Source organism: Herpailurus yagouaroundi, unplaced genomic scaffold, assembly GCF_014898765.1.
Source record: "Herpailurus yagouaroundi ecotype Mexico unplaced genomic scaffold, PumYag 206, whole genome shotgun sequence".
Taxonomy (NCBI): domain Eukaryota; kingdom Metazoa; phylum Chordata; class Mammalia; order Carnivora; family Felidae; genus Herpailurus; species Herpailurus yagouaroundi.
In genome coordinates, this window is record NW_024412437.1 from 2,641,988 (window position 1) to 2,665,984 (window position 23,997).

General features: G+C 40.3%; 1 protein-coding gene and 1 non-coding gene across 2 annotated transcripts in view; one reads left to right on the forward strand and one right to left on the reverse strand.

The window, feature by feature from the left end:
* The window catches only part of PSMD12 (proteasome 26S subunit, non-ATPase 12), a 30,182-nt gene extending 7,700 nt beyond the window's left edge, over positions 1-22,482 (forward strand). The window contains exons 2-11 of the mRNA XM_040452148.1: positions 1,664-1,723; positions 1,811-1,939; positions 6,442-6,549; positions 10,575-10,679; positions 14,008-14,157; positions 14,252-14,386; positions 15,393-15,505; positions 16,190-16,364; positions 18,983-19,060; positions 20,006-22,482. Of these exons, the coding sequence (XP_040308082.1) occupies positions 1,664-1,723; positions 1,811-1,939; positions 6,442-6,549; positions 10,575-10,679; positions 14,008-14,157; positions 14,252-14,386; positions 15,393-15,505; positions 16,190-16,364; positions 18,983-19,060; positions 20,006-20,215 (1,263 nt within the window). The 3' untranslated portion in view covers positions 20,216-22,482. The remainder of the gene's footprint in view (positions 1-1,663; positions 1,724-1,810; positions 1,940-6,441; positions 6,550-10,574; positions 10,680-14,007; positions 14,158-14,251; positions 14,387-15,392; positions 15,506-16,189; positions 16,365-18,982; positions 19,061-20,005) is intronic.
* On the reverse strand, positions 13,047-13,133 carry LOC121015398 (small nucleolar RNA SNORD35). Its single transcript, XR_005783813.1, has one exon. It is a non-coding gene; the product is annotated as a small nucleolar RNA SNORD35 (small nucleolar RNA).
* Positions 22,483-23,997: the final 1,515 nt, after the last annotated feature.

Consider the following 23,997-nt stretch of genomic DNA (forward strand, 5'->3'; position numbering starts at 1 on the left):
CCCCGAACTGACAGCCCGGAGCCTGCTTGGGATTCTCTCTCTCTCTACCTCTCTCTCTCTGTCCCTGCCCTGCTGTCCTGCACAGGCGCGCGCGCGCACGCTCTCTCTCTCTCTCTCTCTCTCTCAAAATAAATAAACTTAATTTTTTTTTCATTTATAGTTAGAAAAACAATTTCAAAATAAAATCCTCATCACTTTTGATTCATTCATTGTTATTAATACCAGTATCTTAAATACTTGTAATTTTTTTTTTGCTGTGGGCTGGTTTTGTTTTTATTAAAATGTGTGGTTTCTAATAGGATGGCTTATTTTAGTCCTGGTGTATTATCATTTAGGTTTATATGATTTGAATTTTGTTACTCCCGTTTCCAAATGTGCTCCCCAGGGGGAATATTTTGTTTTTGCATATGAGATGGAGGTCATTTTCAGTTGACCAAAAGGGGTATATTCCATTTGGTTCAGTATCTGCTTAAAGGCATGACCTTTGGTATAGCATGTATGGATATTCTCAGGTGGTCTTTATTTCCTTTAAGCACAGTTATAATTTATTTATTTATTTATTTAAATTTTTTTTTTAACGTTTATTTATTTTTGAGGCAGAGAGAGACAGAGCATGAATGGGGGAGGGTCAGAGAGAAAGAGACACAGAATCTGAAACAGGCTCCAGGCTCCACGCTGTCAGCACAGAGCCTGATGCGGGGCTCGAACTCACGGACCGACCGCGAGATCATGACCTGAGCCGAAGTCGGCCGCTCAACCGACTGAGCCACCCAGGTGTCCCAGTTATAATTTATTTTTAAAGGCATTGAACAATTAGGGGCACCTGGCAGGCTCAGTTGGCAGAACGTGCAACTCGTGATCTCGGGGTCGTGAGTTCAAGCCTCACTTTGGCCATACAGCTTACTTTAAAAAAAAAAAGTCATTGAAAAATAAAACCAGGGTTTCTTGTCTTTTTACCACCAGATATCCTTTTTATTTTTCCTCAAAACTTCATGTTTTAAGTTTATTTGTTTTGAGAGAGAGAGAGACAGACAGACAGAGCGAGAGGGGGAGGAGCAAGAAGAGAGAATCCTAAACAAGCTCTCTGCTACTAGTGTGCTAAGCCCAGCACGGGGTTTGAACTCCCCAACCGTGAGATCATGACCTGAGCCGAGATCAAGAGTTAGAAGCTTAACTGACTGAGCCACTCAGGTGCCCCTCAGAACTTCGTGTATTAAAGTATTTGTTATGGTGACTTCATAGAGAAATCACTCATTTTCCCCATTTTTCCTCTTTAAAGACACGTGTGACTGCCAATTAAGAGTCTATTCAGAACAAGATAATCTGGTATTACCACACTGAGTTGATAATTAGAATCCAAAACAAAGACTTGAGGTTTTTCTCGGGTGTTAAATTATTGTTCTATATTCAGTTTCTCTTAGGTGATTTGAAATGTTAAAAATAGCTTGTGGACCCCAAATTGGAAACCACTGACTTAAGGAGTCCACAGGAAAAGCAAGCACTACGATGGAAAGGGACAAAACAATAATAGTAATGGGGATGGACCTTTTCCTCAAAAATGGATTTTTTTTCTTTTTGTGTCAGAAACCTCTCATTTTAGACTGTTGTTTGGTCTTGTGTTGACGGTAGTGTTTTCATTGTTCGCTTGTATCTTTCGTTTTAGGAAGGAAGACTTCAAGAAGTCATTGAAACCCTTCTCTCTTTGGAGAAACAGACCCGCACCGTGAGTAGATGATAGTGAAAACCTCAATTATCATTGATTTTATTTAACAGTGTTCCGTTGACTCTCAGCGTATTTTCCTTCTTACAGGCTTCTGATATGGTGTCTACATCCCGTATCCTAGTTGCAGTGGTGAAGATGTGCTATGAGGCTAAAGAATGGGATTTACTTAATGAAAATATTATGCTTTTGTCAAAAAGACGGAGCCAGTTAAAGCAAGTGAGTTCGTGACTGCTCATAAAGCAAACACATCTGCATTTAAATAAGGACATTTAGAAAACCTTTCTGTGAATCTGTCTTAAATTACTGTTAAATCAGCATTACAACATTCTAGACAGTTTTTAAAAATTCTGTCCATATTTTCATGTCAGCCGCTTTTATGTTGTTTTTTCTTCTAGTTTTCATATATTTGCATATTTTTACAAAATTGTGCTGAGAATGCTGGTGCAGCTTTGTTCTGTTTCCGTGTTGCTCCCTATCTTCATATTTATTATTTTAAGTGATTGTGTTATAAGCCATCAAGCTGATAATCTATCATTTACTTAATCATGTATTTTGGGGCATCTGAGTGGCTCAGTCAGATAAGCCTCCAGCTTTGGCTCAGGTCATGATCTCGTGGTCTGTGGGTTCGAGCCCCGCGTCGGGCTCTGTGCTGACAGCTCAAGAGCCTGGAGCCTGCTTCGGATCCTGTGTCTCCCTCTCTCTCTGCCCCTCCCTTGCTCGCACTCTGCCTGTCTGTATCTCAAAAATAAACAAAGGTTAAAAAAAATTTTTTTAATCATATCTTTCATTAAACAATTAATATTTCACTTATTTTGAGGCAGTTTTTCAGACATTTTGACTACTTATTTTGTTTAAAGATTATGTTTTCTTTTGGTGTTTTGGGGAAGCTAGATTTTACTGTTTCCCTGTTCTTTTGCTTGAGGTTTTTTTTGTTTTGTTTTGTTTTTTAAGTAAACTCCATCCCCAACATGGAGCTCGAACCCATGACCCCAACATCAAGAGCCCCATGTTCTACGAACTGAGTTGGCCGGCACCCCTTTCGCTTGAGATATTTAAATGATCCTCTGTACAAAAGAGTCCACTTTTGTCATTTATATCTCATCTTTCAAGTACTGTTCCCTGAGTAGCTTCTGGGTTTTTATTTTTTGCTTTCAAATAAAGGTATTGACGTTGTAAAACAGGGAGTAGTAGAACCAAAAAACAAATAGGGTGTTGTTGTTCAAATCCCTTGTTTTATTAGTTTACTGCTAGAGTGAACTTAGTGATAGAGTAGGTTAAATTATTTTTTGCAAAAAACAATTTGTTCTTTTTTTAGATAAGTTTACATGCATATAATTTGTTGTCAAGAATCAACATAGAGGGACACCTGGCTGGCTCAGTCAGTGGAGCGTGCGACTTTTGACCTCGGGTTCGTGAGTTCGAGCCCCGTGTTGGGTGTAGAGATTACTTAAAATATTTTTTAAAAAAGAATTCACATCGATTTGAGGCAATCTAGTACATGTGAATGCGAAATTCCTTTAAATATGCCTTTTGTTGCTCAGTTCTGTGCTTTCAGAGACCATCATAGAGTTGGTTGAGAGACTGGCATAGATGAGTCATTGCCTTCCTCTGGTTTTCTGAGATTTGCTTGCTATGGGACGATTTGGAAAGGGCTGCTTCCCTAGACATCTTGAGGTAGCCTGGCTTAAACGAAAATGTGTTTTGTATAGGACTGATGCCGTTCAAACAAAGCACGTATCCTAAACTAAAGGTTTATTAGAGTCCTAGCATTTCAGAACTAGTAGAGGGACTGTTAACTCTGTCCCTTTTCTGATTGAGAAACTTGACATTTCTATGTAAGACTCTTGGAATGTGAAGAAATGTGCCAGGTCACCTTTGGTTCAGTACAGAATATGATCCCTGATAGTAGTGTAGTACCTCTTTAACAAGTGCCCTAAAGGTGACTTATTTTTTATTTTACTTTTTTTAAGTTACACACACACTCCCAGCAGTATACAGTAAGTGACACACAATGTCAGCGGTGCTAGGAGACCTGATAGGAGGAAGAGAAGGTTTTGATTACATTTGTCGGGGGGCGGGGGGGTGGGGAGCGTCCTGGAGAAAGAGGAGTGTGAGCCCATCTCCCAGCTGGCTGACGGATGACCCCGACTGCAGTGGCACTGCCCTTTTCACCGTGACAACAATGTTATGTCTTAGCTCTGGAAGGTGCTTAGGGACTCAGAATGTCTCTTTCCTTTTCCCATAATTACTTTTTACCTAAAGCTTTTCTTTCTGCTTTACCAGACTTAGAAAGTAATGATTTTCTTAAAATAACCTTTTCTGGATTGCTTAAAATTAATGGTTTCTAATTCACTGTCTGTCACTTGAGCCCAGGGGGTAAGCCTCACTCCTACCATGACTTACCTAATGACTTGTGTTTTTCTCAGAGAGCAGCAGGATGTTCACTTATCATTAGAATATTGATATAACTGTTTTGTTTTTCTTTTACCCCATCTGATTTCTGTTAATGTAGTTTTTGCACAGCTTTTAGAATTACTAATTTGTATGCCCTTGTAGAAATCATTATTATAATTAGTGTTGGAAGGATCATGGTTTTTTGTTGTTGTTTTTTTTTTTTTAATTTTTTTTTTTAACGTTTATTTTTGAGACAGAGAGAGACAGAGCATGAACAGGGGAGGGTCAGAGAGAGGGAGACACAGAATCTGAAATGGGCTCCAGGCTCTGAGCTGTCAGCACAGAGCCTGACGGGGGACTGGAACTCACGGACCGCGAGATCACGACCTGAGCCGAAGTCGGACGCTTAACCGACCGAGCCACCCAGGCGCCCCAGAAGGATCATGTTTTGAGATACAACGTGTCCCAGACCCTTGCTGAAAGAGTTGTGTTTTACAATAAAACCTTTATTTTCTGGAACTCCTGTGTGTCTCTGAATGGCCATTTTTTCAGTTAATTAGAAGTTTGACCTGAACTACCTGAATATTGTTTTTTAAGGAAATCTTTGCAAGATATACAATCGGATTTTTTTTTCCCCCAGCATGATTGAGGTACAGTTGACAGCAAGATATTCTGTTTACTTTTCTGCTGTCTTAAACAAAATGTATTTAATATAGTTTAACATTTTCTTTATGACAAAGAGGCCTAATTATTATTCTCAATGATTATCATAACTGATAATGCTGTTCAGAGTCTATATTAGAGGTTGCAAACTACAGGCCACGGTCCAAATCCCACCTGTCAGCTTTGTAAATAGAGTTTTTGGAACACAGCCACACCCATTTGTTATATATTGTCTGGCAGCTTCTGAGGTTACAAAGGCAGTTGAATAGTTGAGGCAGAAACCCTATGGCCCACAAAGTTTAAAATATTTACTGTGTAAATCTTTACTAAAACGTACAGAGAAGTTTTGCTGACCCCTGACCTAGAATGTTAGAGCTAGAGGAAATGTATCCAACCCACTTACATTATCTGAGAAACCTGGGCAGGGGATGCTGTGACTTTCAATGTCCTGTTTCATTGAGGGGAGTATGGGTGATTGTGGCTTCTCTGCCCTCCTGAGGCCCGGCGGGGGGCGGGGGGGGGGGCGGCTGCTAAACCCTCTGCCTCTGCTACGGACTCTTTCTTAACTCACAGTATCTGCTAGCTGTGGCTTCATTGCTGTTCATAGCCACTGGTGACCCCTGCTTTTCTCTTGTCCTTTTTCCCCCTTTCGTCTGTTACAACTTCTTCCATGCTTTTTTGTTTGGCTCCAAAAAAGCTAGCTAGGAAGCCTTCTAATAGACATCGTCAAATACCCCTTTTATGTAATCATGTATGTTCGCTCTTTGTAGTGGGGAGGGGTAAAGTCTTTGCACCTGAGGTTTTCCTAACCTTTTTACATTATTCCTGGGTGTTCAGTACATCTTAGCTGTCAGAGACATTTTGATTTTTTTTTTTAAGCAAGCTCTATGCCAAACATGGGGGTAGAACTCACGGCTCTTGAGATTAAGAGTTGCATGCTCTAGGGGCACCTGGATGGCTCAGTCTGTTAAGCATCTGACTTCAAGTCAGGCCATGATCTCGCGGTTTGTGAGTTGAAGCCCCATGTCAGGCTTGTGCTGACAACTCAGAGCCTGGAGCCTGCTTCAGATTCTGCGTCTCCCTCTCTCTCTCTCTGCCCCTCCCTGCTCACTCTGTCTGTCTCAAAAATAAATAAAACATTAAAAAAAAAAGTTGCATGTTCTACCAACAGAGCTAGCCAGGCACCAGGCACCCCCTCCCTTTTATTTTTTTAAGATTTTATTTATTTGTGTGTGTATTTATTTAACAGAATGGAAAGTATACCTGTTCTTTTTTTTTTTTTTTTCCTTAAGGTTTATTATTTATTTGGGGAGAGCGAGCAAGTGAGGGAGGAGTGGAAGGAGAGAGAGGAAATCCCAAGAAGGCTCTACACTGTCAGGGCAGAGCCCGATATGGGGCTCCAGCTCATGAACCATGAGATCATGACCTGCGCTAAAGTTGGACACAACCAACTGAGCCACCCAAGTGCCCCCAAGATTTTATTTTTTTAAGTAATTTCTACACCCAACATCAGGCTCCAACCTATAATCCCAAGATCAAGAGTTGCACGCTCCACTGACTGAGCCAGCCAGGCGCCCCTTATGTTTCGTTATGGGCATAATACTTCATTTTTAACTGTACGAGAAATGAACCTTGCTTATGAATGGTTTTTATCATTTTAGGCTGTTGCAAAAATGGTTCAACAGTGCTGTACTTACGTCGAGGAAATCACAGACCTTCCGATCAAGCTTCGATTAATTGATACTCTGCGAATGGTTACAGAAGGCAAGGTAAGTTTTCCATTGGCATAACTCATAGTGGAAATTACTATCCTATCTGTGTTCAGAGATATTTAGATATGCAGACATTAGATCAGTATATATTTAAGATGACAAAATAGGTCATCACCTTGATTCAACCATTATCTTTGTACTTTTCCTTGTAGTATCTTCCCAATTTACACATGAATATATTTAAAATAGTGGCAGTCTTGATATATCCAGATTTTTCTGGGAATTAGTGATCTTACTCCATATTTACATGTGGCAATAATTAAAGATAGTTAATTCTTCACCCTGGCCTAGATCTGCTTGAGAAATCTATGCTTGGGATAGCTACAGTTTTACTCTACTATTTAAATTAATAGAGGCGCTCCTGGGTGGCTCAGTTAAGCATCTGACTCTTGATTTCAGCTCAGATCATGATCTCATTCCTGAGATGGAGCCCTTCGTCAGGCTCCATGGGGAGTATGGAGCCTGCTTGGGGTTATCTCTCTCCCTCTCTCTCTGCCCCTCCCCAGCTCACGTGCACATGTACTCGCTCTCTCAAAACAAATAAAAAGTATTGGGGTGCATGTCTGGCTCAGTTGGGAGAGCTTGTGACTCTTGGAGTCCTGAGTTCCAGCCCCATGATGAGTGTAGTTTACTTAAGAATTAATAGTAACAGGGGTGCCCGGTTGGCTTACTTGGTTAAGCATCCGACTGAATTTCGGTTCGGTCATGATCTCATGGTTCATGAGTTAAGCCCTGTGTCAAGCGCTGACAGTGCAGAGCCTGCTTGGGATCCTGTCTCTCCCTCTCTCTCTGCCCCTTCCCTGCTTGTGCTCGCTCGCTCTCAAAACAAATAAAGTAATTGAGTATTTGCAGTGTAAACTTAATTTCAAAACTTTCACTGTCTGACCAGAATCTGTTTGTATTTGTTTTGATGCTTTTTTTTTTTTTCCTCCTAATCTTGTTTCTTTAAAAACGGCAAGTATAAAATGGTGACTGAGGTAAATATGTTTTTTTCTGGACAGATATTTGTGATTTGAGGACAAAACTTTAGCCTATGTTTAACTTCTTGGGTCTTGGTTTGACTGTGCCATCAGTTCAGTAAATGTTTATTGAGCACCTGTGTTGTGCTAGATCCAGAATGAACATGACGCTGTTCTTTACCACCGCAAAGAGATCCATCAGAAAAATAGTCGCTGCGCTGTCTCGACAGTGGCAGTGGGTCTGCCGTTCCCATGTCACAGAGGCAGGGTGTGATGGCTGAGCTGGCTTTTTAAGAATGAATAGAAATTTGGGGCGCCTGGGTGGCTCAGTTACGCGCCCAACTCTTGATTTCAGCTCGGGTCGTGATTTCACAGTTCGTGAGTTCAAGCCCCACGTCGGGCTCTGTGTTGACAGTGTGGAACTTGCGTGGGAGTCTCTCTCTCCCCTTCTCTGTCTGCCCCACCCACACTCGTGTGCACTCTCTCTCTTTTTCAAAATAAATAATGTTTTTGGAGCGCCTGGGTGGCACAGTCAGGTAAGCATCCGACACAGGTCATGATCTCTCACTTTGTGAGTTTGAGCCCCGCGTCGGACTCTGTGCTGACAAGCTCAGAGCCTGGAGCCTGCTTCAGATTCTGTGTCTCACTTTCTCTCTGCCCCTCTCTTGCTGGTGCTCTTTGTCTCTCAAAAACAAATGTTAAAAAAAATAATTTTTTTAAATAAAGTTTTTTTAAAAAACGAATAGAAATTTGGGGCACCTGGGTGACTGAGTCAGTTGACTATCCAACTCTTAATTTCAGCTCAGGTCACGACCCCATGGTTTGTGGGATCAAGCCCACATAAGGGCTCTGCGTGGTGCCTGCTTGGAGTTCTGTCCTTTTTTCTCTCTCTCTGTCCTTCCTCCACTTGTACGCTCTCTGTGTCTTTCAACATAAATAAACTTTATTTAAAAAAAAAGAAGAAGAATAAAAATTCACAGGGGTAGGGGCATAGGGGGAACGGCAGTTTAGACATAGGGGAAATTCTATACAAATATGTCAAAGTAAGAAACACATGGAACATTTAGGGAAGTGGAAGTAGTTTGTTATTCTTGGAGATTAAGGTTTTTGGGGGTGGAGCGGGAAAAAGGGTTACTGCAAAGCAAAGGCTGAAGGGACAAGCAAGCCCAAACATGAAAATTAGTTCCCTAGACTTGATTAGGCTATAGTTCTTTAAAAAAAATTTTTTTTGTTAGGTTTATTCATTTTTCAGAGGCAGAGAGAGATGGAGCGTGAGCGGGGGAGGGGCAGAGAGAGGGGGAGACACAGAATCTGAGGCAGGCCCCAGACTCTGAGCTGTCCGCACAGGGCCCAACATAGGGCTCGAAGTCACCGACCGTGAGATCATGACCTGAGCTGAAGTTGGACACTCAACCGACTGAGCCACCCAGGTGCCCCGATTAGGCTATAGTTCTATTTTTTATGTTTAATTTGTCGGAAATTATATCATCTAACATTACATAGCTGCAAAAAATGCTCATAACTTTAATACTTAAGATCAGATATTTTTATCTTATTATTATTATTTTTTTTTTAAGTCAGCTCTATGCCAACATGGGGCTTGAACTTATGACCCCAAGGTCAAGAGTGGCATACTCTACTGACTGAGCCAATCAGGCGCCCCTCAATTCTTTTAAAGACACTGTTCTATTTTCTGTGCTATTTAACGTAGCATGTGGTTCTGTTACTCATTAAACACAAGGATTTCATGTTTAGGTTCTCAAAGTAAAGCTACAAAATATGGATAATGTTTTGTAGAAACATTTTCTTAAAAAATTATGTGATTGTGAGATGTAAAATCACACAGCTGTATTTGTACATGGAGGATAAAGTGCACCATAACTGGATGATAAATACTAATATTATTAGGCTTGGTTTGAATAATAGTTCATTTCTACCTTTAAAATTTTAACACACACACACACAAATTTAACACATTTTGGGGCACCTCAGTGGCTCGGTCAGTTGAGCATCCCACTTTTTTTTTTTTTTTTTTTAATGTTTTTTGGTGTTTGTTTATTTTTGAGAGAGAGCGAGCGAGCGTGAACAGGAGAGGGGCAGAGACAGAGGGAGGCACAGAATCCAAAGCAGGCTCCAGGCCCTGAGCTGTCAGCACATGAACTGCGAGATCATGACCTGAGCCAAAGTTGGATGCCCAACTGACTGAGCCACGCAGGTGCCCCTTGAGCATCCCACTCTTGGTTTTCACCCACTCAGGTGAAGATCCCAGGGTCATGGATCAAGCCCTGCATCTAGCTTTGCCCTGTGCTTGGAGTCTGCTTGAACTTTCTCTCTTTCCCTCTGCCTCACTCGCTTGTTCTCTCTCAAAACTAGGGGCACCTGGATGGCTCAGTTGGTTAAGTGTCCAACTCTTGATTTTGGCTCATGGTTCATGAGTTCCAGTCCCGCGTTAGGCTCTGCACTGACAGCACAAAGCCCACTTCGTGGGATTTGCCGTTTCAGTCTCTCTCTCTCCACCCCTCCCCTGCTCGTGTGCTTGCTCACTCTTAAAAATAAACATTTAGGAGCGCCTGGGTGGCTCCGTTGGTTAAGCGTCCGACTTCAGCCAGGTCACGATCTCACGGTCCGCGAGTTCGAGCCCCGCGTCGGGCTCTGGGCTGATGGCTCAGAGCCTGGAGCTTGCTTCCGACTCTGTGTCTCCCTCTCTCTCTGCCCCTCCCCTGTTCATGCTGTGTCTCTCTCTCTCTCAAAAATAAACAAACGTTAAAAAAAAATTTTTTTTTTTAAATAAAAAAATAAACATTTAAAAAACTTTTAACTGACTTCAGCCAGGTCACGATCTCACGGTCCGTGAGTTCGAGCCCCGCGTCAGGCTCTGGGCTGATGGCTCAGAGCCTGGAGCCTGTTTCCGATTCTGTGTCTCCCTCTCTCTCTGCCCCTCCCCCATTCATGCTCTGTCTCTCTCTGTCCCAAAAAATAAATAAATGTTGAAAAAAAAAAAGTTTAAAAAACTTTTAATACATGTCTGAGAATTTTCATAATACAGATTTCTCATATTTGTAGATTTATGTTGAAATTGAGCGTGCTCGACTGACTAAAACATTAGCAACCATAAAAGAACAAAATGGTGATGTGAAAGAGGCAGCCTCCATTTTACAAGAGTTACAGGTAAGGAGTTGTATTTAGAATGTGAAAATCCTGATATTTGGTCAGCAGTGTTTCTTGTAGACAGAGCTTATTTTGGCACCTGGTCACTTCTTCAAAACTACCAAGGTTGAGGGTGAGGGCAGTGGAGGGTGGGGTTATTCAAGTACCTGAGAATTATGTCATTATGGTCCCAACTAAACTGCTAAAAAAAAGTTGTGAAGAAAAGTTAGAAGCAATGAATCAGTCTTGATGTGTGCTATTATTTTAACATTTTCATCCTCTTTAGAACTTAAATCAGTAATTCACGTACTGTTTACTGATGCGTTAGGGATTTGCTGTTAATCATCAGCTTCGTTTTAAATGAATACTTGATTGTTGGTCAATTTCTAGACTAAATTGGTTTAACAAAGACAAGTTTTTTGCATCATAATTTGCTATGTTTCAGGACAAATTTTTAGGAGAGATCTTAAAATGAGATAGCAAAGAGCTAAGAAATCTGAGAAAAGCCACAGACTCCCTAATAAAAAAATGTACCTGAACTACACTCAAAATTTTGTTTATAATTTTGGCCCATCAAGGTTTCCCCAGTAAGTTCAATTGCTTCTTCTGATTTTTCAGTCATGTGCCATTTTAGCCAAAGGACGGGGAACCATAATACTGAGAGGATCTCGTGTGCCCTGCGTTGTCTGTGTCCTTTTTTTTAAAGCATGTCTTGAGTTCTCTATACACTTTATCTTATTTAATGTTCACACACGACACTATTTCTATCCCCATTTTTCTGCCAAGGAAACTGAAATTTAAAAGGATTAAGTAATGTGCCTAAAGTCATTGCCAAGAGTCGGTAGAGTTCAGATTCACACTAGTTCTGTTTGACTTCAAACTCCTTTTCTTCTTTTTAATTAAAAGACTGTATTTTTTGGAGCGGTTTTAGGTTCACAGCAAAGCTGAGTGGCAAGTACAGAGAGTTCCCATATAGCCCCCGATGCACCATCCCCCCCACACCCACACATACACACGCACCACTTCCCCTCCTGCCAGCATCTCGAACCAGAGTGGTTCGTTAGTTACGGTTAATGAACCTGTGTCAACACATGATCACCCAAAGTCTATAGTTTGCTTTAAGGTTCACTCTTGATGTTGTACATTCTGTGGATTTTGACAAATGTCTAATGACGTGTGTTTATCAGTGTAGTACCATACAGAATAGTTCACTGCCCTAAAAATTCTCTGTGCTCTATTCCTCCCTCTCTCCACTCCCCCACCCCCTGGCAACCACTGATCTTTCTACCATCTCCATAGTTTTGTCTTTCAACCAGGAGGACTATGTGCCCCACGATTTAACATCCTCTGAAATATTCTTGCCAGAAAAAATCACCTCAATTATATAAAGCTTCTAGGTTTAACTACCAGTTTACAAGATACACTGGGGACAGAGGAGCTTATTAAATGATACCACAGGGATGCAATCAGTGTAATTTAGACTCCAGGAAACTGTAGGATGATTGGCTTGATTTTGTCAATAAATAAATGGCAAGGCTAAAAGAAACTTACCTACCACTTGCAAAGTATAAGCCTTATTTGGATTCTGATTTAATTAAATGAGATATTGAGGACTGACTAGATATTTAGTGATCTAAGAAATTTTTAGGTATGATCATTTTTTTTTCAGCTTCTCTTTTAGAAATACATACTGAAATAAATGTAAGATGTTACCTGAAATTTGCTTCAAAATACTTGACACATGCAGAGTGAGTGAACATACATAGATGGAACATCGATGGTTTCATTCCTTAGGGATTTGCCTACATACATTCATCAGTGTATACGTTTTTATTTTCTTTAGTAAAAAAATTACAAAGACCATGAAATAAAAACCTTTCAGACCTAATAATAATAGCCTTACTTCATTTTACTTTGTTATTCTACATTTTATAAATTCATTTGCAATATGTGTGTACCAAGTATTAAAAATGTTTTCATAGTATTTGACGTAACTGATTTTCTATGTTGTATCTGTTGCATATTGACTGTAACTGTACATCCTGCATCCGTTTGGAGTCATGTCAGCCTTGTTATCCGAATTATAAAAAGGCTAGAACCTCTTTTTTTCCTTAATTTTTTTATTATATAAATAGCCTGCAAGTGGCATCGTATTTTGGGTTCAGAATTGTAACTTCCTCACTAGCCATGAGGAAAACGCAAATTAAAACCACAGTGAGATATCCCTACACACGTATTAGAACAGCTCAGAAAAAAAAAAATACAATACCAAGCGCTGGCAGGGATGCGAAGTGATGAGAACGCTCACCCGTTGCTGATGGGAATGAGAAATGGTGCAGTCACTCTGGGAAACAGTTTGGCAGTTTCCTTCTTTTTCTTTTTTTTTTTTTCCTGGCATCTGCTGAGCCATTGGCATTATCGGCACTGGCCACAGTGCCATCCACAGACCATCGTGAGAAAGGGCCATCGTCTGCAGTTTGGCAGTTTCTTATGAAGCTGAACGTATGCTTGCCAGACGACCGAGCAGTCCCGCTTCTTGTGCCCAAGAGAAATGAAAACTTAAGTTCACACTCAACCTGTCCACTGGTGTTCAGAGTAGCCTTGTTAGTGATGGGCACAGGTTGGAAACGGCCCAGCTGTACTTCAGCCGGGGAGTGGATAAACTGGTTCCTCCACACAGTGGAACACTTCGTGGCCCTAAAAAGGAATGGACCTGTTGTTTCAGAATCATTGGCTGTCGAGGGTTCAAAGTGGGGGAACTATGTGACTGTAAAGGGGTAGCACGAGGGAGTATTTGGGGCTGAAAGAACTGTTCTGTATCTTGATTGTGATGGCGGTTAAACTACATAGGTTAACTACATAGTTCTACTATTGTTAACTACATAGGTGAAAATTCACAGAACTTTTTATACCAGAAGAAAAAATAGCCATTTACTATATATTTTTTAAAATTGTAATTTCCTGGGGCGCCTGGGTGGCACAGTCGGTTAAGCGTCCGACTTCAGCCAGGTCACGATCTCGCGCTCCGTGAGTTCGAGCCCCGCGTCGGGCTCTGGGCTGATGGCTCGGAGCCTGGAGCCTGTTTCCGATTCTGTGTCTCCCTCTCTCTCTGACCCTCCCCCGTTCATGCTCTGTCTCTCTCTGTCCCAAAAATAAATAAACGTTGAAAAAAAAATTAAAAAAAAAAAATTGTAATTTCCTGGAGGAAACCAGCTTTTTAGATCATCATCAGTACTCTGTCAGTGTGCGAGACGTTTCTTGTTATTGGACAGGCGTGAATGTTTTAATACATTTAACTTTGCAGTTTTTAAAAATTAACAAATATAAACTTATTTGGGGACTTCGCTAGGTGGAAACCTACGGATCAATGGAAAAGAAAGAGCGAGTGGAGTTTATTTTGGAGCAGATGAGGCTCTGTCTAGCTGTGAAGGATTACATTCGTACACAAATCATCAGCAAGAAAATTAACACCAAATTTTTCCAGGAAGAAAATACAGAGGTAAGCATGTCTCTTAACTACAAGTTTACTGTAGGAGTATTTGGGGGGAAAAACCATAAGCCCCAATTTATTTTATCAACTTTTTTTTTTCCAGAAATTAAAGTTGAAATATTATAACTTAATGATTCAGCTGGATCAACATGAGGGGTCCTATTTGTCTATTTGTAAGCACTACAGAGCAATATATGATACTCCCTGTATACAGGCAGAAAGTGAAAAGTGGCAACAGGTAAGAATATATTCTTATACTGGACGTCGATACTTATTAGGAAGAATTTGCATTTTTTATTTTGAAATAAGTTTAACTTCAGTAATCATAAGCAGTTGTATGGTGCTGCTTTCTATTCAGTGTGTTGACAATTCAGTTTATCTTTACTGATTCAAACAAATTGTGGCGATACTCTAAGTTCTTTGTCACTTTTGAAGAATGTAGGTTTGCTATTTAAAGTGTGTATAGCGGCACCTGGATGGCTCAGTCGGTAGAGCATGCAACTCTTGATCCTTGAGGTTGTGAGCTCAAGCCCCATGTTGGGTATAGAGATTACTTAAAATACGGGGCACCTGGGTGGCTCAAATCAGTTCAGCATTCGACTTCGGCTTAGGTCATGATCTCAAGACTCATGGGTTCGAGCATTCAATTTCGGCTCAGGTCATGATCTTGAGGCTTGTGGGTTGGAGCCCCGTGTCGGGTTCGGTGCCAACGGCACAGAGCCTGGAGCCTCTTTGAGTTCTGTGTCTCCCTCTCTCTCTCACCCTCCCCTGTTCATACTCTTTCTCTCTCTCAAAAATAAATATTTTTAAAAGTTAAAAATAATAAAATAAATGAAAGTAAATATGTATAGCAGTTCACTTGCTAATAAGGTTACAAGCAAAGACCTGGCATTACTTTGGAAAATTATTTCACAATACTGTTTCAGATAGTTGATAGGTATATTCCACATTTGTGCTGCTAACTTGTTATAAGAACTTTTTCTTTATACATTTGTCACCGAAAAAGGTGTCAGCCCAGAGAGTAATTCAGATTAGCGAGGATTTACGTAATTGCTCCAGAAAAACTTACGACAGAAAGCCACTGTGTAAAGATCAGCTTGATAGGGTGTTTATTCCCTAAGACTTGAGTACAATATCAAACATGAATATAGACAATTCTCTTGTGATTTTTTTTAGTTCCTGCCAAAGTTTCCATTTTGTTTCTAAGTTTACATATAATCCATTGTGTTATAAAACATTTGTAGGCTCTGAAAAGTGTTGTCCTCTATGTGATCTTGGCTCCTTTTGACAATGAACAGTCAGATTTGGTTCACCGAATAAGTGGCGACAAGAAGTTAGAAGAAATTCCTAAATACAAGTAAGTACATTTATAGCTAAAGTAGCAGAAACACCATCATGAAAGAAAATTGGTTAATCTAAGTGTGCACCTTCTTACTTGGTTGCTGATAGATTGTATTGGCGAACAAAGCTAGAGTTCATAAAATAGCGAAATGTGTTTTTGCGCTGTATTCGAAATTACACTCTTCGTTCTAAACCACTTATCAAGTAGAAGTTGCATTTCAAGCTCACTTTAGCAGCTTTTGGTTAATTAACCATTTGATAAAGTTTTAGTAATTTGGGGCTTCGTGATTTTCAGAAGTACATACTATATGAAACAGACACACACTTCATAAGCACAGTGGGCTTTTATTTAAAAGCTGTTTTTTTCTTTTATCTGCCTCATTAGTAAGTTTACATTAATTATTCCAGAGATTGGCAAATACGTTGCAGTAGGGGATAGAATGTTAAGAGGGGAATGCTCCGTTCGGAATTACTATGGAAAAAATGATAGTAAAGTAGGCAAAATAAATAATAATCAGGGGCTCCTGGCTGGCTCAGTCGGAAGAGTGTGCGACTCTTGATCTCAGGGTCCTAACTTTGAGTCCCCATTGAGTGTAGAGATTTTATAAGTACAGTCTTTGACAGTTTTTAAACATTTGCTGTTATATTAGATAAAACAATTTTTACAGATTGGGAATATTAAGTTTTATACAATTTACAGGGATCTTTTAAAGCTTTTTACCACAATGGAGCTGATGCGCTGGTCCACGCTTGTTGAAGACTATGGACTGGAATTAAGGAAAGGGTCTCCCGAGAGTCCGGCAACTGATGTGTTTGGTTCTACAGAGGAAGGTGAAAGAAGGTGGAAAGACCTGAAGAACAGAGTCGTTGAACATGTAAGAATCTGGCATGGTGGATGGGGCACCTGGCTCAGTCAGAAGAGTGTGCGACTCTTGATCTCGGGGTCATGCGTTCGAGCCCCATGTTGGGCATAGAGATGGCCGAAAAAAATAGTGAAGAAAAAAAAAGGCATGACAGAGTTGCCAACCTGGAAGTAAAGTTGAGCATAAACTTTGATTTTTAAGTTTGATAGTCCAGTGTTTCTTTGGAGGTTATGTCTTTAGTTCTTTGCTTTAGGATTTTTTGGAGGTAGGGAGGCTATTCCCAGTGTCGTAGAGATGTAAATTTGTTATTTAAATGTTTATTGTATATTTTCCCAAAGCACGTCAGAATTTATCACCTCCCTCTTACTCCCTCTTCCCCCCACCACCACATTCCCCCATTTTTTGGCTTCTCAGAAAACGATGTTTTAGCATGCTTATTTTGTGGGGACCTCTTGAGAATCCAAAATTTTACAGCATATAAACCAGCAGGAATTTCTTAAGAATGTGGGGGGTAGTTGTGGGTGAAAGGAGTGTTTTCCGTCTGATACTCGCTTGGTGGTTTGGAGAATGGGTAACATGTCTTAAACCTGACCTTTGATCTTGGTGTCACTACAAATTGAATTAGCTCAGCATTCATTCATATAACATCCTATTGAGCCTTCTGTGTGCCAGACACTGTTCAAAGTGCTGAGGCATGTGGGAAAGGAAGACTTGGGCCCTGCTTTCAGAAAGCTTAAAAAGAAATCATAGGAAAGATGCATTTATAAATAAAAGCGTTACAGGGGCACCCGGGTGGCTCAGTTGGTAAAGCGTTCGACCCTTGATTTCGGCTCAGGTCATGTCCTTGCAGTTTGTGAGTTCACCCCGCATGGGGCTCTTTGCAGACAGTGTGGAGCCTGCTTGGGATTCTCTCTCTCTCCCTCTGCCCCTCCCCCGTTTGTGGATATGCACACGCTCTTGCTTTCTCTCAGAATACAAATAAATAAACTTTAAAAAAATGTTACAGATATTAGGGTACAAGTATATATCGAATGGAGTAGAGCATGAGGAGAAAGTTGATTGGTTCTGCCTGAAAGAACGGTCAGGCAAGAGCCGCGGTTAATTGACACAGGAGGGAAGATTCATAAGAAGAGAACCAGGTTAGCGTGCAGGTGGGATAGTCTGAGCAAAGGCATGGAGACACCGACCAGCAGGGGAACCTTAGGGCCTCCAGGAACAGGGCTCAGCCAGGAAGGAAGTCGGAGATACGGTAAGGGTCTGGAACGTAACAAGGTGTATATACTCCAGTCGTGGAAACCGAGAGGACGGTGGCCAGGCCCATATCTGACACAGAGCCCTCTAGCAGTAAGCGTGGAGAATGTGTTTGGAGAGAGACCACAATGGAACTGAGAAGACGAAGCGAGGGCTCCTGTGGGCTCCAGCCAAAGCAGTAGCTGAGGATAGAAGAATGGATGAGGTGGAAATATTTTAAGAAAGAAAATCAATCGAATTTGGTCACTGATTAAATTGAAAGTTATGAAGGAAGAGGGGTCCAGAATGATTCCCCTGCTTCCTAAGAAGCTGGTGTGGCCCTGGACCCTAACAGAGACAGGAGAAGACACGGCTTCTTCAAAGATCCATTCATTTTTCTTCCCACTGTTCCCCATTTCCCCTGTGAATGCTGTTGTTTTGTTAATAACATAATAATAAAGGGAAGTCTCTAACTTGAGCACCATTTCCAGTGAAAATTGGGACATTTAATTTCAAGTTACCTTTCAACAGTTATGATAATGTGGTGTTTTGAGATACTCTCGATCACTTTTTGAATCTGAGCCATTTAAACATCTGTGTCATAATTAGGAAAGTTTAACTTTAGATTCTTGCATTTAGCAAAAATAGTATCGTTATAGTTTTTAACCATTGTTTTAGTTAAGATAAGCCTAGGTTTTGACCACATATATGTATTTTTAATAGATTTCTTTTTTTTTTTTTTTATTTTAGAGAGTGAGCGAGCACATGCATGAGCAGGGGAGAGGTCCAGAGAGAGAAAGAGCATCTCAAGAAGGCTCCACACAGCACAGAGCCCAATGCGGGGCTTAACCCCACGACCCTGGCATCATGACCTGAGCTGAAATCACGAGTCGGATGTTCAACTGACTGAGCCACCCAGGCAGCCCTTGACTATGTATATTTAAAAGAGAGTTGGAGAGAGTAGGGGCGACTGGTGGCTCAGTCGCTTAAGCATCTGACTCTTGATTTTGGCTCAGGTCATACATGGTCTCACAGTTTCATGAGTTTGATCCCCGCATCAGGCCCTGCACTGACAGTGTGAAGGCTGCTGGGGATTTTCCCTCTCTCTCTGTGCCTCCATGTTTATGCTATCTCTGTCTCTCTCTAAATAAATAAATAGATAAATAAGCTTTAAAAAAGTTGTCGAGAGTATTCAGAATAACTTGCAAATAACTACAGAAGTCAAAATACCTAAATTTTTTACTTTGTTGTTGAACTTTAGAACCGTGGTGGGCTATAGAGAACCAAAAGCTCTGAATCCGACATTTTAACTAAACCTGTTTGGAAATGAAAACAAATGGGCTGTTAGCTTTATCGACAACTGTTACCCGTCCTTCATATGCCCTCTGTTCTCTCCCCAGAATATTAGAATAATGGCCAAGTATTACACGAGGATAACAATGACGAGGATGGCCCAGCTTCTCGATCTGTCTGTTGATGTAAGTGGTAAATGTTGCATGAGCTGTTTGTAGCCAGTCATTTTGAATATCAGCTGACTTACAAAAATCAAATGAGAAAATCAGTTTTGTTTCATTATTTAGTTTTAAGCTTAGGTGGCAGAAGGTTTCTCCAGGCTATCTTGAGGATCAAAAAATAGCCTAAACACCAAGCTTATAATTACATTAATATTGTGTCCTAGTTAAAATCTTCTCTTAAATATGGCAGTTTTACATTGATTCATTTGCCTGGGGTTTATATTTCTGTCATAAATATGTCTGGGATCCCAGAAATAACCATAGAGATGTAAACTGTGATGGAGACTTTGCTGCAGCCCCCCTGCCGAGGGCCCAGGTCATATTAGAAGAATGTTACGTTCAGGCCTGAGTTCCTGTTGCTGGAATGTTCACCCACCACAGAGTGAAGTGATGTGAGCTAAAAGCCATTTCTGTCATCACATAGTGTTTTCCAGTTTAGCTAAAAAAGAGGAATCACGGATGTTAGAGGTCAAAGACTTGATCGTTGGTTGGCTCATCAGCTCCTCACATTTCTGGACCGTGAGGACCAGAGTCCTTAGAAGTAAAGTGCCTTGTCCTTAGTTACATAGCTGCCAAGTGACAGGGCATATATAGTAACCCAGTGTTTCTGGAAACAAATTAACTGCATAATGTGCTGGGGGGGGGGGGGGGGACCATTGTAGACCAAGAGCAGACATTTCCTAGACTCGCAGTAAAATAAATACGTTATTATAGGAAGCCTGCTTTGGATTCTGTGTCTCCCTCTGTCTCTGCCCCTCCCCCGCTCACATTCTGTCTCTCAAAAATAAACATTTTTTTTTAAAAAGACAGAAAATGCTTTCCTTAAATTTTTCCTTAAATTATTTTCTGTAATTACGCTTTTTTTTTTAATTATCCTGTCTTAATCCAATTTGTCTTTCTCTCTTGCAGGAGTCAGAAGCTTTTCTTTCGAATCTAGTAGTTAACAAGACCATCTTTGCTAAAGTAGACAGGTTGGCAGGAATTATCAACTTCCAGAGACCCAAGGATCCAAATAATTTATTAAATGACTGGTCTCAGAAACTGAACTCACTGATGTCTCTCGTTAACAAAACTACACACCTCATAGCCAAAGAGGAGATGATACATAATCTACAATAGGGTCTCCGTGCCCTTAATGCTTTTAGAAAAGAGTTAAAATTGGAAGTCATTTAAAAACAAAAAAAAAAAAGACTGTTATGGTGTATATGTTGGGGTTTTTTTTCTATTCTCAGCTCCTTTGTCTAAAATTTAAAAGATAGTGACTATGTTTAAGGCCCCTTTTGACCTTTCACTTCCCTGATTTTATCGTTAACTTTGCATTTGCAATTGGTGCAAAAAAAAAAAAATTTCTATTTCTATGGTCTACGTACTCAAAAACTTGTGTCATAACTTACCCAAATGTGTTTTTCTATCATTTGAAAACTTTTTAGCTATTATTTGTTCTCATTCAGCTAACAACCGTCATTATTATAATAAAAGCAGTATATGCACATTGACTTTCTATAGTTACCTGTGTTTCTGAACATTTTGTGGGATAGGGATTTAAGTATTTTTTAAATAAAAGAAATTCTGCTGTAAAGCTATCAATTATTTAGTAGAATTTCAAAAACAACATAGGGCATATCAGAACATTTGGGATAGAGTTGTAATTTGTGAAGAATTTGTATTTTAGTATTGTGGCAAAAGGCCTCTAGACTGAGTGTAGAGAGTGATTGGTAGGCTAAAGACTTAATGTAGACTTAATTTTTTTTCCTTGAGTCAAACTGGTTTCGATCACAGTAGCTCGATTCTTTCCGTTCCCCGTCTTGACCAGTTACTGAACAAAATCAAGTGACGTCGTGTTGACACAGGTTAACACGCAAAGTCATTTTTATAAGGTTTGTTCGTGGCTTTCACATCTAGGTCTAATGACATCATTAGTGTTCCAAATTCATTAACTCTATAGGAACTGATTTCCATTACATGAACACTGGATAACAACCTAACACGTTTTAAAAATGATCCAGGAGGACTCAGCCATCCTCTAAGCAGATTGTACAGTATTGACATTTCTTTTACAGAAGTAAACAAAAGTAGTTATACTATCAAAAGAAACATCTGAGATCAATTAATATGAGCAAATTTTTGGAAGTTTTTAAAAAATTTGATTTATTTCAGGGAAAACAGAACAATGAAACAATGTTAGAAGGTTATTTAAAGTAAAGAAAGTAGGAGGTCTGCTTTTTTGAAAATACAAACGAAGGGAGGGGGGAACAAAAGGCATTGTGGAAATAACATTTTTTTCATAATTTGTTTTCATTTAGTGGTCACTAAACTGTTCTGTGATCCAGAGCTGGGGACAATTGTAGGGACCTCTGCTATTTATGCTGAGTCATTGTGAGTAATAACCCAGTATTAAATCCAAGTCTATTCTTCGGAAATTTATGTATCGGTCACATTGATGACAAACATCTGCTACCACTCATCTTTAAAAATCTAACCAAAACTGTGGTGGCAAGTTCAGGAACATCAGAAGTTCACACTAGCAGTAGAATATGGTTTCAATTTTCTGCTGAATGAAAAGGATAGAAAATGAAATCATTTTGCATTGTTCATTTGTAAACCAAATTGGAGCTAATTTGAATCTAGCTTCTCGTTAACTCACTAACTCGTTACCCTTGTACTTGGCAAACACCTAGGCCATTTGGCCAGATGTATTGTTGTCAAGCTCTCAAATTGACCCTCTTTTGTCTTTGTTTAACGTGCTTGCCCTCGAACTAAGCTCTTTGTGTGTCCTGATTTGGTGCCATTTGTAACGGTGTCCCAGTCACTGGATCTCATTTAATTTAACTGCTCATCCAGTTCTTGAGTTTTTCCTATCCAAGCAACTTAAATTTCTTAGTGTTACGAAGAAGAATCAGCTAACACAGGGCAATAAAATATTTGAGACGTTCAGAACCCCAAACCCTGGCTTCCATTTCAGACTTCCAGCTGGCTGTTCGTGAAAAGGACAGAACCACTTTGTTTTAAATATGGAGAAGATAATACTTAACTCCTTTTCGTTTTCATTAGGTTACTAACTACAGAGAGATGATGAGCCACTGTTTTTTGTTTTTGTTTTTAAATGAAACACTTTTTACCCTTTTATTTTTATATAATTTATGTTTTTATTTTAGAGTTCAATACCGATTTCTGTAATTATCCTCAATTTCCATATGCTTACTGAATCATTGAAAACTAATCTTTAAAAATCATGCTGTTCCATTCTATCTCTTACAAGTGTTACATGTATGATACAACAAGTACGTATTTTACGTTGTGTTTGGCTCCTGGATATAGCTGCAATAAAAGCACTGATTTGTGGGTGTGTAAAACCCTGGAGAATAAACTCATACTTTTAAAGATCACGTCTTTTTTCAGTTCTCTTGCCGTCTAAAGCAAAAAGCCATAGGATTTTCGTTCTTTCAAAATCATGTCCTCTCCATAAACCTGTTTTTTAAGCCAGGGGACAACATTGTGCGTGTTTTACATGCCAACTGGTTGGCTTCCCCCCCCCCCCCCCCACCCCTTTCTGATCTAGGGTTCACGACAGGCCATACCTTATTGTGCCCTTGACCAGCGGTTCTCCAGTGGAGCCCACATCAGAGTCACCGGCGGGGCTTGTTAAAACAGATGGTTGGGCCCTACCCCCAGAGTTTCTGATCCAGGAGGTCTGGGGTAGAGCCCAAGAACTTCCATTTGTAACAAGTTCTCAGGGGTTGCGGACGAACACTTGCATAAACGGTAGGGTTTTCAAAAGGGCTTTGTGAGAAAGTACTGCGTGGACATGGGCATCGGTACAGTTAGGCTTATGCTCCAGTGTGATTCTTAAGTCCCCTGCCCGCTGTTTCTGAGTCTAGTGATCCAAAGTTCTGGGTTTTGTTGTCTTGCTTGCGGACATGGAGAGAGATGTTCTTGCTTTCTGAGTGGATACAAAGCAATGTCCCTGACCTGGGGCTCAATATTTACCATGTTGAAAGAATTGAGGATTGGAAAAGTTTCATTATGTTGCTATTTCTTTTGTCTGTGTAAGATTAGTAATTGGGACTCCTGGGTGGTTCATTGGGTTAAGCCACCAAATCGTGATTTCAGCCCAGGTCACCATCTCAATGGTTCCTGAGTTCAAGCCCTGCATTGCTGACCATGCAGAGCCTTGGAATTCTCCCTTTCTCCATCTCTCTCTGCCCCTCCCCCACTCGTTCATTTTCTCTCTCTCTCTCTCTCTCTCTCACGCAAAATAAAAACTTAAATAAGATTGGGAACCGTGTTTATCTTGTTACCCATCATTTCTGTTACATAGAAACGTAAATGCTTGAGTTTAATTGTTGCATAACCAATTAATCTTGTAAAATCTCTCCTTATACACTGTTGGTGGGAATGCAAATTGGTGCAGCCACTCTGGAAAACAGTGTGGAGGTTCCTCAAAAAATTAAAAATAGACCTACCCTATGACCCAGCAATAGCACTGCTAGGAATTTACCCAAGGGATACAGGAGTGCTGATGCCTAGGGACACTTGTACCCCAATGTTTATAGCAGCACTCTCAACAATAGCCAAATTATGGAAAGAGCCTAAATGTCCATCAACTGATGAATGGATTAAAAAAATTGTGGTTTATATACACAATGGAGTACTACGTGGCAATGAGAAAGAATGAAATATGGCCCTTTGTAGGAACGTGGATGGAACTGGAGAGTGTGATGCTAAGTGAAATAAGCCATACAGAGAAAGACAGATACCATATGCTTTCACTCTTATGTAGATCCTGAGAAACTTAACAGAAACCCATGGGGGAGGGGAAGGAAAAAAAAAAAAGAGATTAGAGTGGGAGAGAGCCAAAGCATAAGAGACTCTCAACTGAGAACAAACTGAGGGTTGATGGG